Source organism: Pteropus medius, unplaced genomic scaffold, assembly GCF_902729225.1.
Source record: "Pteropus medius unplaced genomic scaffold, Ma_sr-lr_union100, whole genome shotgun sequence".
Taxonomy (NCBI): Eukaryota; Metazoa; Chordata; class Mammalia; order Chiroptera; family Pteropodidae; genus Pteropus; species Pteropus medius.
The window spans coordinates 3,755,584-3,778,169 of record NW_024350927.1 but is presented as its reverse complement, the minus strand read 5'-3'; the positions used below and the strand labels follow the sequence as shown (position 1 = coordinate 3,778,169).

The 22,586-nt window shown below is 41.5% G+C and overlaps 1 protein-coding gene across 10 annotated transcripts in view; it reads left to right on the top strand.

The window, feature by feature from the left end:
- Positions 1-22,586, top strand: part of PRDM2 (PR/SET domain 2) — a 111,236-nt gene that overhangs the window by 50,724 nt on the left and 37,926 nt on the right. For 6 of the 10 annotated variants that reach the window (XM_039842164.1, XM_039842165.1, XM_039842170.1 and 3 more), the window contains one exon: positions 18,881-18,991. The exons of 2 other annotated variants lie outside the window; for them this stretch is intronic. In XM_039842164.1, the coding sequence (XP_039698098.1) occupies positions 18,881-18,991 (111 nt within the window). Of the gene's footprint in view, positions 1-15,287; positions 15,347-18,880; positions 18,992-22,586 lie in introns of all 10 variants that reach the window. 2 more of the 10 variants (XM_039842171.1, XM_039842172.1) reach the window with 1 other exon arrangement.

Genomic DNA, 22,586 nt, shown 5'->3' with positions numbered 1-22,586 from the left:
TTTTCAAATGTAGACTATAATAGCAGAATGTGTCGTTGCTGTGCCTTTTCTTGGCCATGTAAGAGCCTTCCTTGAAGTTCTCTTATCCTAAAGAAACAACAGTGGCACTATACAAATGAGCTTGGTGGAAGGGGCTTAAAACCTGAGACCCCTGGGTTTTTACCTGGTGACTTGGCAAATCATGTCAGCTTTCCAGGGTGTAGTTTCCATAGCTTTAAAAGTGGGCATCATGACATGGAATGGTCATTGGGCTACCTGACCTCACAGAGTTGCTGTCAAGAGCAAGTGGTATAAGAAAGGAACAGCTCTGTGCAGCGTGTGAGTTCGTGGTAGCTGTAAGTGCCACCAACAGCATGTTCCTTGGGGAGGAGCTACTGAGTTTGTGACTCATCAGTCGGTGTTTACGGAGCACCTGTGGAAGCCCAGACACGCTGGGTCTCTCTGTTCTCCCTTCTGGTGGCAGAGCCTCGCTCGGTGCCGATGGACCCGTATGATAGGCCTTGTTCTAATCTACTGACTTTCCTGTTCGCAACAAGTTAGATGGAGGAAATTAGAAGATATTTATAGCAGCAAGTATTTCTGATAGCTGGACAGTAAAGAAGACAGTTTATAAGGAAATCAGTAGTGAACTATAAAGAGCACAGTTCCTTAAGTCACTCAGCAGGTCCAGGTAATCCTTTGTAAAAGCTGTAAAGAGTCCCTGAGAGTATCAGCTAGTGTATAATGTTTGTCCAGGTGACTTTTAGTTAAATTATAATCAGCTTATAAAGGAAATATTTCCTCTGTCTTTGCAAGCAAAATTATTCAAATAAAAAAACCTTGGTACTGTGATGAGCACTCAAGGTTTTTGAAGTTGTACATGTTTGAAATTCTTCTCCAAAGGCGACAAGACCTATAGAAATTTATAGTTACTTTAGGGAGCTAAGTGATCCACATGCAAAATCACTTGGTCTGAGGGCTTTAAAAAAATAATGCTAAACTAAAGGACTTGACATTGAGAGAAAGGAAAGCGAACTCTGGGCTGGGATGCCTGGGGAGTTGTTACTTAAACAGAGGGCAAGGGCGGGCGGGGGGGTGGCGGGATGGCCGTGTTGCAGAGTGGAGAGCAGGGAAGACGAGCCCAGGAGGCTTAAAGAGCAGGTTGGAGGAGTGAGTGAAGGGAGGAGGGTCCCGTCCCGCCTCCCCGACCCATATTTTAATAAATATTTGCTGGTCTGTGTCAGACACTCTTCTGGGTGCTGTAGTCACAGCAGGGAACTAAAACAACCAAGGTTCCCACTCTCACGAGACTGACATTCTGGAGAGCCAGGGGATGACCGGCCAACAAGATGAACAGGACAGGTCTTGTAATGTTCATAGGGTATGTGTGTGAAGTATGGCGTGACTATAGATGGCTGCCCAGGGGTGGATTTTCGGAGGCCGTGACATGAATGGCACAGGGGCGGGCCCAGTCAAGGTCTAGGGGCTGACAGCTCCCGGAAGAGGCTGCTCCACGTTTTGGGAAATTTAATGCTGGGGTGGTACATAGTGAGGGCCACCGAGAAACTCGCATGAGTATTTTTGAATTATGAAAATCAATTCTGCAAATAGACATATTGGCCCCTTTTGTCCCAGGCGCTGCACTTAGCGTCTGGATTGGTAGGGGTAATTAGAGATGACTAAAATATCCAGGGGAGGAGCTTATCCTTGTTACTGCAGCTCAGTGCAGATCAGGCTAACTGAATGTTTTGGTTGATGTGTGCATGGGGTCCAGGATAGAGAGGGGGTGGGCAGGAGTCCTTTGGGAGAGGAGGTGATGCTGCTTTGTGGTCACGAAGTGGAGCACAGTGGGGAGGACCTTTAAGAAGGAACGTGAGGAGGGGAAGAAGGAAAGAGCAATGCAGGAGGTGGGGGAGAAGCAGGGACACGAGGCCACAGGGCACAGCTAGATGGCAGGTGGAAGCATGCAGCGAGGGGCCCTGATGGAGACTTAGGGCCTCGTGGGCGGCAGTGTGCAGAGCTGCTGCCGGACACAGCAGCGAGCCCGCGGCGCTGAGTGGTGCTGAGCACGCCCACACGCAGTCCCTGTTGGCCTCTACTTCTGTGGCGTCCAGGCCACCTCCATGGTTTGTACCAGCTCCTGCTGAGGAAGTGAAAACTTAGCGAGATTAAGTAACTTGTCCACGCTCACTCTGCCAGTGAGCGTCAGTCAGAACTTGAACGCAGGTTTTCCTTTTCACGCCTTTTCTTCTACAGAATATGCTGCTGTTTGTCCAGTTCTACGTGTGGTGGGCAACAGCAGTAGAAGTGACAACACTGGTTCCATTTAAAGTTAAAATTAAAGACTATATTTAATAAGCATGGGAAACAGGTCGGCTTCCGTGGGGTTTGATCTCACCTTCCTTAGCAGCCAAGGGAATTGGCCAAAGCCAAAGGGCGGAGTCTTGGCCGAGTGATAGGCCTGGCCGTGGTGCCTGAGGATGGTGGCAGACGGGCCCTGAACCTTCCGGGTGCCTGGTGGCCAAGGTCTTCTGCCTACTTACTCACAGGCGCTCACCCATAGTTCTTATTTGCAGGTGCTGGAACAGGGCATGGGCACTTGGAGGTGGCGGTGTTTTGTGGAACTGTGGCCCCACATTACATGCTTTATGGCTTACGAGCTTGTCACGTTAGACCCAACTGAGCAATGTCCTCGTCCTCGTCCCCTAATGTAGGTAGCTCTTGCTGCCTTGCCGCTGAGCGATGCCTTCCCTGAGCATTGGGTGTCCCATCAGCATGGGCTGGCTGCCAGGTTGGTTGCTCACTGCTGCTGTGGCGGTGGTCTGTTTTTGAAAGCACAGTACAGTTTGAATTTCTTTTCAACAGGAATTGGAATTTTTTTATCTCTAATTTTGCTGCTACTGAATTACTCCACGTTTAGGTCAATCAGTTGGTCAGTGTTTTTGTTTTGTGCCTTGGAGTCTTGCTTATGTTATAACCTCGTTCTCAGGGAAATTATGTGGATTAACTAAAATTTTCCAAAGCATTTTGCGGAACGTTCACTCGTGTTTTAGTGGACGAATTTACAAAAATCCCAGTACCTGCCATGGTTGAAAACTGCTTCAAACATTGTAATTTAGTGTATTAGGAAATATGCTATGTTCTGTCTATATGTAGGTTGTTACTCTGATTCTCCTGTCCCTGTGTAAATTGGGAGGTGAAACTTGCCTAACACCGAAAAAAAGGTTTGATGATTATAATATGTTTTCTAAAAGGTGAAAAAAATTACAAGATCTTTATTGTAGTTAGTTTAGAAGAATTTAGTTGATTTTTTAAGATGATTCATTTATAATTTGTAAGTGAGAAAACAATTTCCTTTGCTTTCCTAAGTTCTTTTTCTAAATTATGGATTAATTACTGTTTTTATAACTCATTGAGTGTTTCCTTGGCAGTTTCACATTCATGTTTACAGATGAGCTATTACCATATGGGATCTTAAGTGTTCACAGGAGAATTACCAAGAGGAGAGCATAGTTTTACACGTGGAGCGGCCTCTAAAGAACTGAGGAATTGGATAAAGACTCCAAGAACAGCATTACATGGGTTAAAAAGTGATAGACATTTTCTTTCAGTTACAGACTGTGCAGAGTGGAGAGTTGCAGTCTCACGTGTAGTAGACTAAGATGGAACTCTGTCTGTGCAGATTTTACATGCTTCCAAAGACAGTTCTAAAGTGTGGTTTTATTATTAATACTTTGGTCGATAAAAATTAGGGAAGCTGAATGACATGGAGAAGAAAGTTACTTGAAAGCACTACTATTGTTCCTCAAAGTGAAAAAGATAAACGCTGAAAGCAGCCCTTTTTTTTTTTTTTTTACCAGATTAATCCAGTGGCAGATCTGCACATCATGTCGTTGTTTTGAATCACTGTTTTCTATTAGTGGTGACCATGACAGAAATTACTTGTTTCTTTAACATGTTTTGCAAGTGCCTAGCCCTGTGCTTGGTGCTCTATATACAGATGGTCTCTGATTTATGGCATCTGATTTTAAGATTTTTTGATTTACGATGGTGTGAATGTGATATGTATTCAGTAGAAACTGGCTAATCTAAGCTATGACGTTCAATAGGTTAAATACATTATCAGTTTAACAATATATTTGACTTACGGTAGGTTTATTTGGATGTACCCCATTGTGAGTCGAAGAGCTAAACCTCCCAGTAAGCTCTGCAAAGCAGGGGTCGTTATCCACCTTTGCAGATGAGGAAACATGCTCAGAGGGGCCATGTGGTTTGCAGAAGTTCACCCAGCTAAATATTTGGCTCCAACTTGCCTAAATCCAGTTTTTATTTCTAATGTTTCTAAGTAGGACAGTTATACTGAATAAGTAGTGGTGTTTTATAAGTCTTTGCCAATTAGCCAGGATGAATTTTCACTATTTACTTTAGAATTGCCCACTTTAATCCTAGATAATAAGGCAGTATAGTGTGATTAAATGAAGTCTTTGGAATTGGAGAGCTCAGTTATGGTGAGAACTGATGCCTTCAGTTACTCTTGCTTCAGGAGTTTATGGATTGAATAGATTTATTGTCCTTTGAGTACCTCAAATAGTTTTTAAAAACACTAACAAATTACTTTATCCCTTGCTGTCTGTTGTCAAGTGTTTTTTTCTTTTCTTTAAACAACAAATTTGTCATTTTGGGCTTTTTATGAATATTTCATGTCTCTTAAGTTGTATGTTATTTTTGAAATCCGTTGAGAAAGCACAAGAACGGGGTGAGGCGTTGCCTGTGCCTCACTCTGCCGTGTGGATGGTGGAGGGCTTGAGTCTGCCACGGCAGAGCTCCCTCGTTTTGTCTTACTGACGATTTCAAGAAGCCCCGATGTGTAGCTTCCTCCTCTGCCCCAGAGTTCTTTTGTTGAGAATGACTGGCCAAATGTTTAGAACAACTGAATAAAATACAATTTTTAAAATTTTTGTTAAGCCGAATGTTATGGAGCATGAACGCGTTTATACTAACATACGCTCTAAAAATTAAATCTAGAAACTGTAAATGCAATTCCTATTTGTGGCTATAATTGAGTTAAATCGTGCTTATTAGTTTCTTTCACTGTCTTATGATGTGATATCTATAAAAGATAGGAATTTTTTTTTTTAGATGCTTATGGTGGTGGAGGAGGAGAGCTTTTTATTTTTTTCTTTTTCCTTTAAGAGGAACTCATTTGAACTGTTTGAAGCAATAGCTCCTTAAGAGGTTTTGTTTGCTGATAAAGCTGTTCCTATCCCAGCGGCTTGGCTCATTCCTGAGGAAAAGCATAAAAGGAAGCAAGAACAAGAAAGGAGTTGCCCTAACCTGTCCCTGTGCACTCTCGAATTTTCCTGATGAGAGCCAGGGATTGATTTCTTAATTGTATTTATCTCACAACACTGTCTTCAGAATATGTGTGTGTTAATAAAATTTTTAAAAACTTCTTGAATTTGTGGCAAAACGTAAAAGCTTCTACCTAAAAACTTCTTCCTAAATCAAGTATGGAGAGCATTTAGTTGTTCCTTGAAGATTCAGTAAGTCCTTAACACCCCACCCCCACGCCTCAGACACACGAAGTAGGCTAGACAAAAGAAAAGCACTGTTTAGTAATCTATGTTTTCATTTTTCACATTTCTTTGGCATTTGCCTTTCTCTTCTACCCTTTTCTCTAAAAATTAGGAAGCAGTAACTTTGTTTAAAAGGTTAAAACTTGGTAGATGTATTAAGAAAAAGTCCTGAGGGATTATGTATGGGTAAGAGACTAGAACATTTTCAGCGTTCTGTAGCATTTATTGTAGCTATTTCCTTTTACCATTTTTGTGGTCATGATCCTGAAATTTAAAAATATTTTTTGATGGAAGTTTTAATAATCTGGTAAATGTTGTATAGTTATTTTAAATGTTCTATATTAATGTATTTATTTTTAACATACAAAGAATATGTGAATGGTTTCAGAGGCAAGAAATTTATTCTACTGATAAAATAAAATACTGTATGTGTGTGGTATATAAAAATACCAGTTTCTAAAATAAGATTATGACATCTAAAATCCTTGCTAATTCGATACCTTCAAAACTTTCACTTTTATATGCTTTTCTTAGTTTAATCAGTGTCTGAATGACCAAAACCTAATTTCACCCTTAATGAATTAGGTGTGTGTTGCCAGGTATGTATAGTTGCAGAGGATTATCTTTGCTTTTGTTAAAAAGAAAAGCAATTACTACAACTTAGGTTAAAATCCCCCCCCCTTTATTTCTGTTTACAGAGATAAACAGTCGTTCCTCTTGTACTGAGAATCCTTGATTCAGTCTTTTGTAGGTTTCCTAAGACATCACATGCCACAAAAATGAAGGCAAACTGGTTTGTTCACCCATGTTTAGAACCCCTAAACCGAATTATGTACAGTGTCTGAAGTTGCAGGACAGATTAGAATGGGCAACAATGCGATTTCTGTGCCTTTTGTTATTCGTTTCACGGTTTAGCTTCTTCAGTTCAGTTTTCATTCTCTTGCCAATTTGAGGGATAGAATATGCTTTTCTGGTTCTTTTGGCTATGTTTTTTGTTTTTAACATATGAGATTATCAGAACCTGTTTCTCCATGGAATAAAGCGAACTGCTGGCTTCACGCGGAATGTGAGATCTGTGTGAGGAAAGGCTCCCTGCCTTCCGCCTCCTATCTCGGTACCTTCACCGTGAGCATGATAATTCGGCATCAGTGGAGACCTAGGTCTCCACTTCTGTTCATCTCTACCAGGTTTATGCTGCAGGCAGCATGTGCTGGTTAGTTGCAGTTTTGATCTTTACACATGGAATAATGTCTATTTATACATCATGGATTGTAATTTTGGTAGGATTTACACCGGGCTCGAAATTACAGGTTCCCTCTCTCTGGTGTCAGAAGCAAATAATGAAAAGAAGTAACTATCAACAGTCTCACTCTTGGTTGGAATTTTGAACAAGGGCTTAAGATTCCAAACTTGCTTGTTTTTAGTTCTATTAGCTGCTATATATTGTCATGGGAAGTATCTTTTTTTGTTAGGTGTGATCATAGGAATATTTAATAATGATCAAATTTGAGTATTAACCTTAATAAATACCTATTTGTAGTTTTTATTCCATCAAAATGATAAATTTAGGAGTTCAGGATAGAAAATAATGTAAATCACTGTATGCCAAGGTAAATTAAATTCACGGTTGCATTAGAATGTAGAAAATACTAAATCGAGAAAAGGTGATGCTTAACTATTTCTGACTCTCTTCCTTTTTAGAGATACAGGGCCCTCCAGATCTCATGGACGGTTGTCAGAAAGGAATTGCTAAACCGAAGGACTGCTGTAATCCCTCCACCCCCAACCCCAACTTCAGTTTCCATGCTAAAGCACACTAAAAACAAACCATTACCCAAAGTTTTTATTAGTGGGGTGGAGGTATGTTCAGGCTTCGCTGTCGTTTCTGTATTAAATGCAGCTGGATCAGTACTTTGCAAAGGTAACTTGTTTACAGTGAGCTTAAAGCGTGTGTGTATGTTGGGTGGAGCAGAGAAGGAAAAAATTGCTGACCCAGCTGTACCTTTTGAGTGCTGGGACCTGTATGATACGTGGACTTCATCGTGGCATGCTAGAACACACCCTTGGGATTACAAGGCCAGATTCAGATCCCAGTGTTACCAGTTAGTAGCGGTGTGACTTTGGATGGATAACTCCATGTATTTCGATCCTCAGTTTACTTGTCTTTAAGATGGGTTAAGACCTACCTTTGTAGAGTTGCTGCGAGCCTTGAGCCTTATCAGAATGTGTGGCACACCGACCTTCGTCCATTCCATTGTCATTAGTGGGCACTGGCGAAATTAGCTCTGTAGTAACTCTGCCTGTCCTTTAACTGATCATGTCACTTCTGGATTTAAAAAAAAAAATGAACAGTTTTAACATATTCTAACATGCCCTTTTAAAATTCATACATTTGCTTTGGCGACATGGTGTGAATGAAGTAGATTGCACATTAGATGAGAGTAAAGCTCCTTGGATTTGCAACTGGACACATATCATGGCACTAGACAGAGAATTCCTCACGTAGAGACCTGATTCTTTGTAAAAGCTGTCTATCCAAACTAGGATACCGGTGGTAATATAGGTTGGTTGATTACATAACTCTTGGAATTCGATTTGTTGCACGGGCCTGGACGGAAGTAGACATGTTTCTCTATTTGCTTGCTGCCCAGATGAAGTGTATGCTATTTTCTTCCTGTTCTCTTATCTTGATGTGGTCCAAACCACTCATAGCTCTACTTTACTGTGTCGTAACCAAATTTTAGGCAGGTGACATTTTGGATGAATTTTGGATGTTTCCTCAGATGTTACATTATCAGACAGCCTTGAAAGTAACTGTGTGGGAGCAATGTCAGTGCTGTATATGACAGATGAAATCTGTCAGTTTACATTCTTCTGGATGTGAAAATCAGGAAAAAACAGAAGTGTGAAAGCCAGTTTCTTGGGAGAAGTTACTAATTAAGTTGATGTCAGTTTTAAGGAAACTAATGTCCTGATTATCTGTGCAACATTTTTATTGAGCAGTCTGGGGAGTTGGAGGTTTTTCAGGGATCACACAGGAGTACTCTGGTCCATACGTGTTTACATGAACTCACAGCTTTGTGATAACAGGAGGTCTCTGAGCCCCCAGATTTTGTGTTTAAGTGTGTGACTTTCTGGGGAGAGGAGCCTCAGGTGTTATCTGATTTTCAAAGGAGTCTGCAGTTTCTTCCCATAAGATTAGGAACCACTAAAGCATGAACTAGTATGTTTAATTTTAAAAATTAAGTAGAGACAGCAGCAGCAATGCCATCAGTGGGGTTACAGACTTAAAAAATGAAATATCCTCACAACTTCTGTTAGAGCATTAAGATCTATATTGATGGGATGTTGGTGGGTGTTTGCCAGAATTGTTTTCTCTCAGTTAAACTTCTGTCCTCATTGGATTGTACATTTCCATAATGATATCTGGGTGGGATTGTGTGAAACCATGTAGAACAAATGAACAAAACAAATGGGCGAATTCAGAATTGTTAGTGGAAGCAGAATGTTATTGTCTTCCTAAGAAGGAACATATGCTGACAATTTAGACTTGTAGGCGTGGGGTGTCTGTAGTTTGTTTAGTAAAATCTGTGGCTAATCCTTATACTTGGTTCCATTTATTGGGTCTGTGTCGGGCACTGTGCACATGATCTTGTCATGATCTCATTTTCTCCTCCCAGGACAAGTAGTTATCACCAGTGTGTATCACAGTTAACTCCCATCTGCCCTGAACAGGATAATTTCTCACTAATCCAACTGTGGCCCGAGGCTGCACAATAAAGTTTTGGTTTTGTGAATTTCCGTTTCGTGGGCTTCTGGTCTTCGAGGGCCTATTTTGTTCAGAGTGCCACCCCAGTGAGAGAGGAGAACCCAATCCAGGAGTGTCTCACTTTTGTCAGCGTCAGCTCTTCGCAGGGAGGATGTGTGACCCTGGAGACGCAAGAACCTTTGGGGAACAAGAGAATCGAGTGTCTGGATTGAGAGCGAGACCCTTTCTTGCAGTATGGGCACTGGCCTGGGAGGCAGCTGGGTTTCAAGCCCTAGTCCTTTGTGAGCCCTCCCTTCCTGGGGGCATTATTGTACCTCCATGTTGGCAAAAGAAAAGCAGCAACGCTGGGCAGCATGGATAGCTTAAGCCCTTGGAGACCAGCGCCGGGTAAGATGCAGTGTTTCTAAAAGGCTGCACTCTCAGTGCTGGGGCCCATTATGCTCTGAGGGCCACGGCGGTGCCCCAGCAGCCCCCAGGGGTACCTGCCACTCCCCCGCCCTGCCCCCACTCTCTCTGCATATCACTTTTTGCCTCTCTCCCTCCCTCTACCCTCCTGCCTGCTTTCTCCCGTCCTCCTTCCTCCTCTTCCCCTTCTCGAAAATTGTAAAAGAAGTACAGATTCTCTGGAACATTTTTTTCCACTCAAAATTTGCTGCCTCTTGACATTAGTAAGGCCTTTCCTCAGAAGGGCTTGCTTTTCCCAAAGTTAGACATATGACTTCCAATTTTAAATTCCATATGACTTCCAATTTTAAATTCCTTTGGGGCAGATATCTTTGTAGTAAAATATATGAATTCCGTATAGCTCTTAAAGTGCCTTGTAGATAAGCACCCAAGAAAAATTATCAAAAGACTTCTACTTCATCATTATTCCAGAAACTTTACAAAGTATGTAGAGGGAAAAAAAATTTAATCTAGCTAAAATAGTGAGCTTGGGCTAAACTAGTCTGATAAAGGCTGGTACATTCAAGAATGACATGTGTTATTAAAATTGGCCAGTAGGAGTTTGTTTTTAGGTGAAGATATATTAAAACAAACAAACAAACAAACCTGGAATTGAATTTAAATGTAATCTTTGATTTAAAAAGTAATTTCTCTATGAGGAGAAAATATCTTAGTTTCTTCTATTTTTCTTGAGTGTAAAAGATGGCCTTGACAGTTTGCAGTTTGTCAGTGTAGGCGACTTGGACTGGCCTGTGCGCATGCGTCAATTTGTGCTAGCTTCTGCACCTGTGTCAGCCTGGAGTGGGCCAGGCTCTTTCCCCTGGAGCAGTGAGTGATGTGTGTGCATTCATGATTTTTGATAGACACATCTGCAGGTGGAAAGGGGCTGGAGGAAGATGGAGGTCTTGGATAGAAGGGAGTGAGATCACTTAGCAATAGTCATAGAGTCTTAAAACTTATCCTGTAAAAGTGAAAGTGTCTCATTTTGTGGTAGATCCAAGGGATTAGGTAGTTAAATGTATCTGTAAATTCTCTTGTTTTTATAAATGAATTTCTTAAACCTTTACCAAAATGTGGCATATTCTAATGCCATTGTCTAGTTTTTGCATTTTAGAAGAAACAAAATAAAAGCCAGGTGAACAATACTCTCGCGATGATCACAGTTGACTGCCAAAACATTGACCGTCACATCTACCTGGGAGGCACTCATGATTGTTTGAATTACATTTCTGATTTAAATAATGATGGGTATAATAACCAAGTGCAGTGAAACAAGCAAAAGAATAGGAGGTGTGTGGCTGTTCAAAAGGAGGAGACGAATTAATTTTTTGTTCAAAGTAGTGTAATGCATAGGAAAAAAAGTTGAGTACACACCCAAAGCTAACAGTGGTAATTAGAATGTTTAAGCAGTTTTGACTGTTATTGCAGTGTCTGTTATGAATATTTTAAATCTCTTTTAAATCCTTATAACTGTGTGTCTGTTGTGGATTTGGTGTTTCTGGGGATAGTACTTTTTTCTGGACACTTATACTGGGGTGTACAGCTACGAGTTGGAAAACAGAAACACTTCAGTAAGACTTTTTTTGTGCAAAGGAGAAAGTCAAGGCTTTTTCCAAATTGTACTTTTATAAAAAGTACATCAGCTAATCTCAACCAAAAGAAACACTTTCAGTTGTGTCATTAATTTTGCTTTTGTAAATATATTTTTAAATCTTGCATTTATTTTTTTGCATAATGTAACCAAATGTTACATTATGTTCATCTAAAAAATTAGAAAATACCAAAAGATAGGGAAACAGGTATTATCCCCTCATCATTTTCATATCAGTAGAAGGCACCTGCCTACATCTTAATGTAGATCCTCTCAGTGTATATTAATGAATAAACTCTACAGATTTTATTACTTACTGATATGATTTGACCAATGTTCCTATGAGCATGTCTGTAAACAAACGTAAAGAATGAATTTTAAGTGTTGCAATTGTATCTTGACTCAGATTTATATATAGATTTTATTTCCTGAAAATATTTTTAACCTAAATTTCGTAGTTAATTCATTAGGATATAGTATTGTAAAATTTTTCACGGGCTTTGAGAGGGACAAAACGACTTTCCTTTTTGCTGAGACTAACCAGTTCTCAAGGGTATGGCCATCTCCTCTGTTTTAGGAGGTTGCCAGGTACTTGTAACACACCACTTCCCTGCTCAGCTCCCAGTGCTGGTATATTTGTCCACAGGAGACTGATACCTAAACTTGAATTAAGTTCTTTACTTTGCAGTCGCTAATTCACTTTTTATGGAAGATTTTCAGACTTCAGATATATTTTTTCTCCTTTAAAATAAAGGTACTGAACATCCATGACAAGAACTCTGGAAATTAAGAACTCTAGAAATTAAAATAATTATAAATCAGAAGAGGCTAGGAGCTTGTTTAAATTTCAGAAGCATTTAATAAGTCTCTGAAGTTATTCTGTTTATGCCTCGAGATTTTTGGGGTTATAGGAATGTAAGGAAATTTAATTGTTTCTGAATTTGAATTTACTAAAGTTTATTTCTAGTACTTGGAATTATCCAGTCAGAGCCACTAAAAGCCTTCTTTAGAGAAATGAAAAGCTCCCGACAGATAGGATCTTTGCTGTTCTGCCGTCAGCCTGACGTTTGGAGGTTTGGGAGCCAGAGCCTCCATGGCGGCAAAGGCTGTGCACCCCGCTAGCAGGACACAAGCATTCCAGGAATTTAGGCTGTGATCTGTAGCACCGAAGGATCCAGGACTTTTCCATTGTTTCTGTTGGAAGTGAAATCTAGAGTCCTGTTTTAATACCATGAACAACTTAAAACCAGAAAGGTTTTATTTTTATAATTTGCCTCTAGGTTACAGACAGCTCTTGGTGAATTTAACTACTAAAACGATTTGAAATTATGCCCAACAAGCCTAAGAGAATGTTTTTAGATTTCAGAGTTATTTTACTTATATAGAAAATGTCTAGGCTATTACTTTCATAAGAACCAACTGTAACAGAATCTCACTGCTTCAGATTTCTCTCTTTCAAACACATGGACTGGATGGACTGAGTCCCCACATGGCTTGTTCATTCACTGATCTCACCTTGGCCAGTTGTGGGGGCCGCTTTCCATCATCCGATAACACGTCTCCGCGTGAAACACTCTGACCTTGTGGAAGCATTTTTGGTGTGGCTTCTGAGGCACTGTTCGCATCAGTCCTGCTGCCTCAGGTTTCCCCATTGTCCTGTCAATGGCTTTTGATGGCTTCGGGGTACCCAAGTCATTATCTTTTTTAAAAGCATACATTAAGGATATCGAAATGGCCCATTAATTCCTTGTGGAAAACTCTGTTTTATATATCCGTTTCCAGCTTCTCTCTTTCTACTCATCCCGCCAACTGTAGAGTGTTAAACCCTGGTGCTGACATTAGTGCCCTGCTGGCCTTCTTTCATGAAACTCACACCCTTGCCATTCAGAAATGCAGAAAGATGTATAATGACTAAAGACGTTTATGATGACGTTCTCAAACTTGCCTGAAATGCAGATGGCATTGTTACTTCCCTCTTTTAAAGGTGAATTAGAACCCAGAAAGTGTCATTAACAAGGATACTAGAACACGATGACTAGAATAATGAATTGGATGGGAATAAAAGTCCCAGTTTTGTTACAAACTTGCTGTGACATTTTATGCAATTCATATAATGAGATAGAGCTCAGAGAGGTGTGTTTGAGATGCTGCCTAAGACCGTCTTTAAGGCTCCCCCTGCTCTAATTCCTAGGCTGCTTCTCTCTCAGCTTTTAACGTAACCCCTTAGTTCTGTCGTTACTCTGCGTTTGTTCAGTTCTGTAAGATATGTACCCCAGCTTAGCTGAGTATTTTGTTGAAGCCTTTCTTCAACCTCGTATGAAAGCGTGCTTCCACACTTCTGACTCCTATGAGAGGCCCTCTCATTTAGGGGCAGGAAGAAGAGGAGGTTCTAGTTGATAGAGTCATGAGGCCGGAGGGAGTAATTTAAAGACCCATCAATCTGTCAAAACGTGAAGGAGAAACTTGGGACAAATGAAGGCTGAAGAAATTTGTCGTTTTGTAACTATGCGATCAGAGGTAACCGGGGGCCGTGGAGCTGCAGGAGAGTGGAGAGGGTGAAAGTCTAGGTGCCAGGATCAAGGGCTGGACGGAGAGCTGAGGAGCTGCGGGCCTAGGCGCGCCTGTCCTTGGGGAGTTGGCCTCTGACCCGTTCAGGACAGACCGTGTCTGTCGTCCATGATCTTCCATGGTACGGTCTTGGCAGCCCTCACAGATGGGGGACTCACCTGGTTTGGAATCAGCTGTGTGTCTGAGTGAGATGGTGAGCTCCCCAAAGATCAGATGGACCTGCTGCTGCGCGCCGATACTGAATTCCATTTTTATACCTCACAGTTGGCAGCTCCCCAGTGAGGAGGCAGAAGAGTTGCTTGTGCTTCTCACTTTAATTCATTTAAATCGCCAAACGCATGAGCCTTCACTGCGTGATGAATTTTTTATGTGACTTGAGCAAGCCTTCTAGAATTTTGCATTCTCTCTGATGTGTGAACATTTTTAAATGAAACATTATTCTCGAGAATTTTCTAGTGTTAGTCCCCCTTACTTGAAGAGAACACTGTCCAGAGCTTACTCATGGGATGCTTTGGGCAATTTCGGTTTTGTACCTCAAATCCCAGGCACCAGAAGTATGATGCTATCCCATTGTCTTTAAAAAGTGGGCATTGCTGCTGTCGGATGTCTTTGTATGGTAGCTATTTCCCTAGGAAATCCAGTTTTATTAATATTTCATGGTGAATCATATTTGCTCAGATTGGGGTTCTGTCCTGTTGACTGATACTTGTTTCTGGTATCAGGTAAAATTGAAATAGAAAAAACCCCCTGCATTTCAGTTTGATTGTTTCCTTTCCATAAATGCAGTGGGAGTCTGCGCCACTTCCATTTGCCCTTGAAACTGAGTGACAGTGGCTATAAAGTGCTTTGTAAAGAAGAAGATATTCTTACTATGCCATTATTGGTCTTAAGAAATAAATGTAGAAAGAGCACTCACAGCATCATCATCCTCAGAGTTTAATTCTGACCCCAAAGCTAATTTAGTTGCGTGACCTCAGGCAGCTGACTTCACATCTGTGGTCCTTGGTGACTCTGTAAAATGAGAGGCATGGATGGGACTCTCGGATCCTCTAGTAGAGTGGCACTTAAGTGGTAAGAACATCAGGTTTACAACATGGGCATGGCACAGGTCTGAGAGTAAGTATACCACATCCTATCCCCAGTTAACACAAAGATGCATTTTTTTTTTTTTTTTTTTGGGCAAGAACCTTATTGCAGTGGATAACTACTGTTTTCCTTCTGTTTCATTCAGTTTCTTCATCTTATGTGTGTATTTCTTTTCCTTATATGCATACAGTTTTGTCCTGTCCTTCATTATGTCCTTTGTCATTGTTTCCATTTCACTTTCCTTGTGTTTCATTCCTGTATCTTTCTTGTTTAGAGCAAGTGGAGCACGCAGCTGGCAGTAGCCTCTGTGTAGGACCCTTCAGGAACCTGATGGTAAGTGCACACGTGTGCTTACCAGGCTCCCAGCGGGCTCTGCGGGACCAGCTCTCGAGGCACCTCCTGCCTCACAGACAGAAACTAACGAGTCCCCTCTTCCCTTTGCAAAAATCATTCAGGTTATTTTAGATTATAGGTTTTTTTTGTTTGTTTTTTCTTTTAATATGATTACATATAGAAGAGAAACCCAAGTATCAGGAAAAAAAAATACACCGATTTAAGGGAACGTAGCAAGTTCCACCATCTGTTATTGTAGTATTTGGCTTTGTGAGTGACACCAAGCATATGTAAGTGTGAGTCAGGACACCCAGGTTCTAATTTCTGTCCAGTCATAGACTGAGTAGTCTCTGCAGGTCTCTGATCTTCCGTTTCTCTTGCAAAATAACAAGTAGGATGGGTGATTTCATAACTCCTTTACCTCTAGTCTGTGGTCCAAGTGGGAAATTGCTTGAGTGGTAGATGGTTCTGAGAAAACTATTCCATGTATCATATAATCTCAGTTCCACGATATTCATATTAGACGCATTTCAATCATAAACTAAGTATCATTGTTCAAAAGGTACTGCGGAGGTAAATTTTATCATTTCATTTTTTTAGTTTTTAGAACTTGGTTTACTAGTGTTTTCAGGTACTTTTAAATTTTCACGTAAACATAAAGACTGCAGAGCCCCATATGTCTTTAGTGAGCCATATTATATTGGCCTAGCCCAGTGGTTCTTAATCTGGGGAGCCCTCAGCCTCCATCCCAGCTGGACATTTGGCCATATCTGGAGACTTTTGCTTGTCACAAGTTGAAGGACGGCGGTGCCACTGGCATCTAGTGGGTGGGGTCAGGGATGCTTCTGAACACCTTTGGTACCTGGGACTGCTCCACGACAGAGCGTGACGTGGCCTCCATGTCACTTGTGCTGCGATTGAGACGTCCTGGTATCCGGCCTGTAGCAGCCTGTGGTGGGGTACTCTCGTTAGCTCTCTGAATAGGACGCAGATGTCCCTAGAGCAAGTGGCTTCTCTGCACAGGGCATCAAGGTTTCCTGGTTGTGGTTTTGAAAGAGAGCACCCTGCGGTGGGGGTGGGGGTGGGGTGGGCACTTCTTACTGGTTAAGTAGGGTGAGTCCAAAAATAGGCATTTGACATTCAGTATCAGCTAGGTGTTCTAGTACTCCTAGGCCGGGAGTAAACTTCAGATAGCACTCTTACCTTTTAGATGGTTACATGATATCATTCTGAGTGGTATTGTTAAAGTTGTCCTTCACTTTATTATAAATCTAGAAATCTCACTTAATATTCTATTTTACATATAGACCAACGTGAGAGGTTACAGAAAATCTTTGAAATGCTTTTGCAAGGGATTGCTTCGATATTTATTTCTATTACATTTTATTGTGTGAATTTTAAAATTGTAAGGTTTATGTATAAGAGGCAAGGTTTGGACCGCACCTCCATGTTTGTGATTTTTGAAAGCTCATACCTATTAAGAGGTCGATAAGAAAGGGTCATACTCCTTGGCCTGTTAGGGGCATGTGAGGTGGTGCTGATGTTTTATAACATGTTTTGATCCAGGGAAAAGCTTTTCTGAGCGTAACTTTTGAGTCAGGCTCTGAGGGCGGCAGGAGCCTTTTACAGGGGTCTCCTGAGACACGGACTCAAAACTGGAGCGATTACCTGAGTCGCCAGTCACTGGCGTTTGCCTCGTTTGCTCCTGGTAATCTGATATGGACGGGGCCCACACACCGGCAGGGCATGTGTCATAGTGAGGATAAGAAGACTGTTTGAAAGGATAAGAATCCAGGTTCCCTTAAGCAGAACTGGATTCCTCAGGAGCTTTTGTCATCATCAGCTTTAGGCTGAGTGCTGTTGACAGAGGGAGAAAGACCTCAAAGAGGAGGTGACTTCTTGCAGTGTGATGTGTTTTCATGGCCTTGCCCCTTTCAGAGGGGACAGGTTTTTATAATCCTCACACCTGGATCGACCATACCATGAAGACTTGGCTCTGTTCCCACCAGGATGTGGTTCCAGTGAAGTCAGGTTGTGTCTTGAGTTCCATTTTAGCTGCTTTTGGAAATGCACGGATCGATGTGTTATCAGAGATTTATCTCGAGTGAATTCTTACATAGTTGCGGAAAGCTTCTGATTTCTTACAGGCTAAAGATTTAGGGGTTTAAAATGATATTTTAGAATTGCTTTTTAAGACTAACATTAAATAGCTAATTATTAAGTATTTTAAACTTTTTTTTCTTGTTGCAGCTCTTGAATATTAAAATCTGCTGTTTTGGGGGATTAATATTTGCTTTGTATTGTGATTGATGTTTCTGTTTTTAATTATGATTTTTACGGTGTTGATATTTTAGATCTCTGGCCTCAGTTTTCATCTGTTACTTATATTTTAGTTAATTATGCTGCTCTGTAGTGATTCTCTGTTGGGGAGAATACCGTTTTCCAGAAGCTGCGAGTGGTTTCTAGTGTGTCGTTTTACTACTTCAGAGCTAAAGGTGGCAAGAGCCTTGCTCAGAAAGAGGAAGGACAGCCCCGCCCCGGGAGCTGTTAAAGGCCTGGTTGCTGAGGCCTGGTTGAGGAGAGCGTTGCAGAAAGAGAAGGGAATTGTTGGGGGAACTTGACTGGGAACCCATTCCGAATCAGAAAACCGAAAAACAAAAGGTGCCATGCAGAGGAAACTTAGAATTTAAAACATGGCAAGGAAGAGTCACGAACTCTGGTTAAATTCCAAAGAGACTGAGCTACACGTTTAGCAGTAACTTTGGTGGAGAATCGTTTGTCCTTACCGAGCCTTTGCTCCAGCTTGTCAGAAACGGGCTGCGTTATCATCTTATCTTCTGGAGCATGCTGTCACTTGGAATGCGGCTAGTGTTTCCTGAATTCCATCCTCCGATTGTTAATGAGATATTGAAGTCTCTGGACCTCGAGTCGAGTCCCTTAGGACCCTCAGAGTGCTGTGCCGGCTGACAGTGAATTATTCATAATTACCTGCATTTGATATTTGAGCCATTGTGCGTGTGTACCCCTTGAATTCAGTGGAATCTCTGCTTCTGCTATTTTACTTTGATAATTATGGATTTATATCTTAACTAAAAGGGCTTCGAGTTATACCATATTGTTTTTCGCTAATGTGCTTCTTATAAATAACCAGACGTTTGCCAGTCTCTGTTATGTGTGGTGTTGAAACTCAGTGCTGTTATCTAATTTTCCTTTGACGTCAACATTGTTAACTTTTCTAGAATATATTATCTATTAGTTTAATAACTTATAGCTATGAGGGAACTAATACCCATAGAAATACAGGATTTATGGATTTCTTTTTTTTCTCTGACATGATTTAAAAGTACTCATATTAATCATCTATTCCTTTCTTTAGGAATCTAAAGTGATAGTTGCCTAGAAATAGACAGTTTGCTGTGGTTGGATCAGTAGTTGTCTCCTTCAAGAATTCAGGATAATAGTGAGTGAGTAAGTGAGTGAATGAATGACTAAATACATACATACATACGTACGTACATACATACTGTGTTTCAGGGAAGAAAAAACCCCAGGAAAATAAAAACAAAGGAAACAAAACTGAAGACATACAGCTGAAGACAAGTGAGCCAGATTCCACTTCTGCAAATATGAGAGATTCTGCGGAAGGTAAGCTTGGGTATTGGGCTTGTAGGATTCGGGTATGTATCACCAGTTACTTTAACTTTTTATGTCCTTGGAGTGCCCTTCTGAGAATCCTCCAAGAACTCCAAAGGGTTAAACGGCCAAAAGGTCGCCTACGTTTACTGACATGAACTGAGCCTTCCACATCCAGCCTCCCCTTCAAAGAATTATTAAAGACCTTCCTTGTTAAAAATGAAAGTATTCCCTGGGTAAAATAAAATGAAACGTTCTACATGTGCGTTTATAAATAATTTATAAAGTTCAAAACCATCAAAACAAATCTATGTTGACAGAAGTCAGACTGGCAGGGCCTGAGTTAGCTTCTGGGGTGTAGCACTAGCCTACCACTGATCTGTGGGGTGGGCACGTCGGTGTATTTTACCTTGTAAACATTTTATCTTGCTCTTTACTTAAGATTTATACACTTCAGGTATGTTTTGCACTTCGGTTAAAAAATTACTTAGAATATCAAACACTGTTGATTTTATATATCAGAATGAAAAATACACAGAATGAAAAGTGTTTCTGTTTTTTGTTAGGCTTTAAATTCCTGTTTTATCTCTTTGTGTTTCTCCCCACAAAACTTTTTCTTTATGGTACCTTCTGAGGATCAATATTCTAGGCCCTCTATGACATGGGAATTCAGAGAGGAGCGGATTTAAAGTTAACCGGAAAGGCAGATTGCTCAGTGCTCATTGCAGTTGCGCCTCCATTTTGAGACTGTTGCTGTTAGCAAGGAGGGAGCTGTGTCTTAATTTGCTACGTGGCCAGTTTATGCAGAGACCGGAACTTGCTCAAGAGTTGTTCATAGTGACCCAAACAGGCGAATTTCAAAATGTTGGCTTGTGACTCTTTGAAGAAACATTTGTAGAGAGAAAAAACCAACAAAATATTTTGGATGCCTTTTAAGCCGTTTTATTAGCACTGTTTGTGGTGATGACATTTGTAAAGGCTTATAATTTCCTGTGGCATTGTAAGAACAGACAAGTTTACTTCCCAGAGCCTTATGAAACTAAGTTCTGCCTGCCAGTAGCAGATTTGCTAAGACATTTGTTGGAACAACAGCAACAAAAATGCTCGAGAACCTCACGACCTTTCATTACAAAATTAAAGAAGAAATCCAACAACACCTCTAACCTTCAAAAATTCAAGTTATTTTTTCCTGATACAGCATCAGGTCTCCGGAGAAAAGATGCTTAGTGTTTACCTGTTTGTGGATTAGCTGATTGTAGTGCAGTGCGGTGTTGGCTTCTCCTGAGTGTTCTGGATCCCGAGCAGACAGTCCACATCCTCCCTTGTGTTCCCCAGACCGTCCTTTAGGTTTAAAACGCAAGCCCTGGTCAAGCGTGCCCATGCCCAGCGTGGGCCTTGCCGGCCAGTAGAGCTATGCATGTCTTAGGTCCTGTTTCTTTGGACGGTTTTTAATCTGGAATTGTTTATCAGTCACAGGGAAGGAAAAAAAATTTTTTTTTTCCATTAATAGAAGCCACGGATTTTGGCTAAAAATGAACACTCTAAAGAAGTTTCTGAGCTTTAGATGTTATTTTCATTTTCTCTTGTCTCATTTCACCTTTTTTTAGCAACATGCTGGGTCTTTGTTGAAAATGTATTTGAACAAGGAGTTAGTGGGTGATTTGAAATATATTACCATCATCAAATGACTGGTTTCCCAGTTTGTGGAAAACTTACGGAATTTATGAAATTTGTCTGGGAGAGAGAAAGCTGGTTTCTATTTAAAGGCAGAAACCTCATTGCTAGTGAATGTAGCAGCAAATGGGTAAAAGTGAGACTAATATTCCTAGGAAACAGCAAGATGGCTAGGACTGAATAATCGAGTTTGTACATATTAATGCCTTGCATTTGTAGAGCTTGGGACGTGTTAGCCCCTCCCTCTCCGCTGTATCCAGAACTGTAACAGGCCTCTTCTGTCTTGATAGTCTGGCCACTTCGTCTGCCTCTACTGCTTCTTTCCATTTCCACCTCTTAGTGTAGGCAGCCGTCCTCTCTCTCCTGATACCACTGCATCAGTATTGGTTCTCTGCCTCTGGTGATGTCCTCTTCCCAATCCCTAACCCACATCACAGCCACATTTCCCAAATGGACTCTCCTGCTTTAAAATACCTTATGGGTCCCCGTTACCCCCAGGTAAGTCCACACTAATTCACAGTGTGCTACATGTTTTGATTCCCCCTGTTAATTTTCCTTATCTGTCCTTGATCTTCAGGTTTAGCCTGCTCTGTCCTCTAAGGAGCCTTCCGCAATTAACTAAGCCACATCAGATGTTCCTTTGTGTGCATCTGTAGCATGTACTTCACAAGCGTCATCATTTATGATAGTAGCGTTGCCTGCTTGCTTGTATGCAGCTCTTACTAGAGTGACATCCTATAAGGATAAGGATCTTGACAGTCTTGTTTGTCTAGTAGTGGTATATAGTAAATATTTATCCGGTAAATGGGGGAAGAGCCAGTTAACAGAACCAGGAGAAGTCACAGTTGCTCCGCCTCCCCTACAGAGCCTTTTTTAACTCTCGAAGGGTGTACAGTAAAAGGGAACTAATTCTGCAGAGACTAAGGTGGTACTGTAGAGAAAGTGGCATTGTGACCTTTTCCTGTCAGCGTTAAATGTGCTCTACCAACTCCTGTCTTAGTGTCTCCTGCTATCCCTATGTTCTCTTCCAGCCACGACTCCATTTCTCTGCTTTTCTTTGCAACTGCATTCTCTTAGGAACTCCTTTAGGCATTTGTCCCCACTGCTCCACTGAAACTTGTCACGATCACCATGGCTCCACCTCGGTAAATGGAATGTTCAGTTCTTAGTCCTCATCTTACTCAGCCCATCAGCAGTTCTGGACACAGCTGATCGCTCCCTCCTTGAAACTTTCTTTACTTAGCCAGAGAGCCAGCACTCTTTGCTCTCCAGATAGCTCACTGCCATTCCTCCAGCCTCTTAAGTACTGGAGTCACCTGGGGGACAGTCTTCCAGCCTCTCTTTTGTCTGCATTCTCTCTCCAGGTGACCTCGTCCAGTTCCATGCTCCAAATACCATTTCTGGTCTGAGGACCCGTATATTTCTGGGCTCAGCCTCTTTGTTGAACTCGAGTTGTATGTAACTAACTACTTATCATCTTTACTTGGATAGCTGTTGGGTACCTCAGACTTTAGCACATCCAAAATAAAGTCTTGCTTTTCCTCCACGCGCAAAAACAGACCAAACTTGCTCTTCCCTCAGCCTTCTGCCATTCAGTAGACGGGGTCATTGCAGCTGCTGTGGGGTCCTCCTTGGCACCTCTCTCTCACCCCAGCCAGTCAGCAAGAACATCTTGTCAGCTCATCTTCAGAATGTATCCAGAGTCTGACCACTTTGCACCCCCCCCACCCCCCATGCAGCTAGGCTCCCGCCAGCCCTTTTCCTGGGAGATGCAGCTCTTTGTTTCCCTGCCTCCACCCTTGTCTCCCTAGAGTGTTCTGTCGTCTTTGTAGCAGCTAGAGCCATTCCCTTGAATGTAAAAGTCAGGTATGTCGTATTTCTCTGTTAGAACTTTCTGGTGGCTCCTTGTTCCACTCAGAGTAAAGGCCAACAG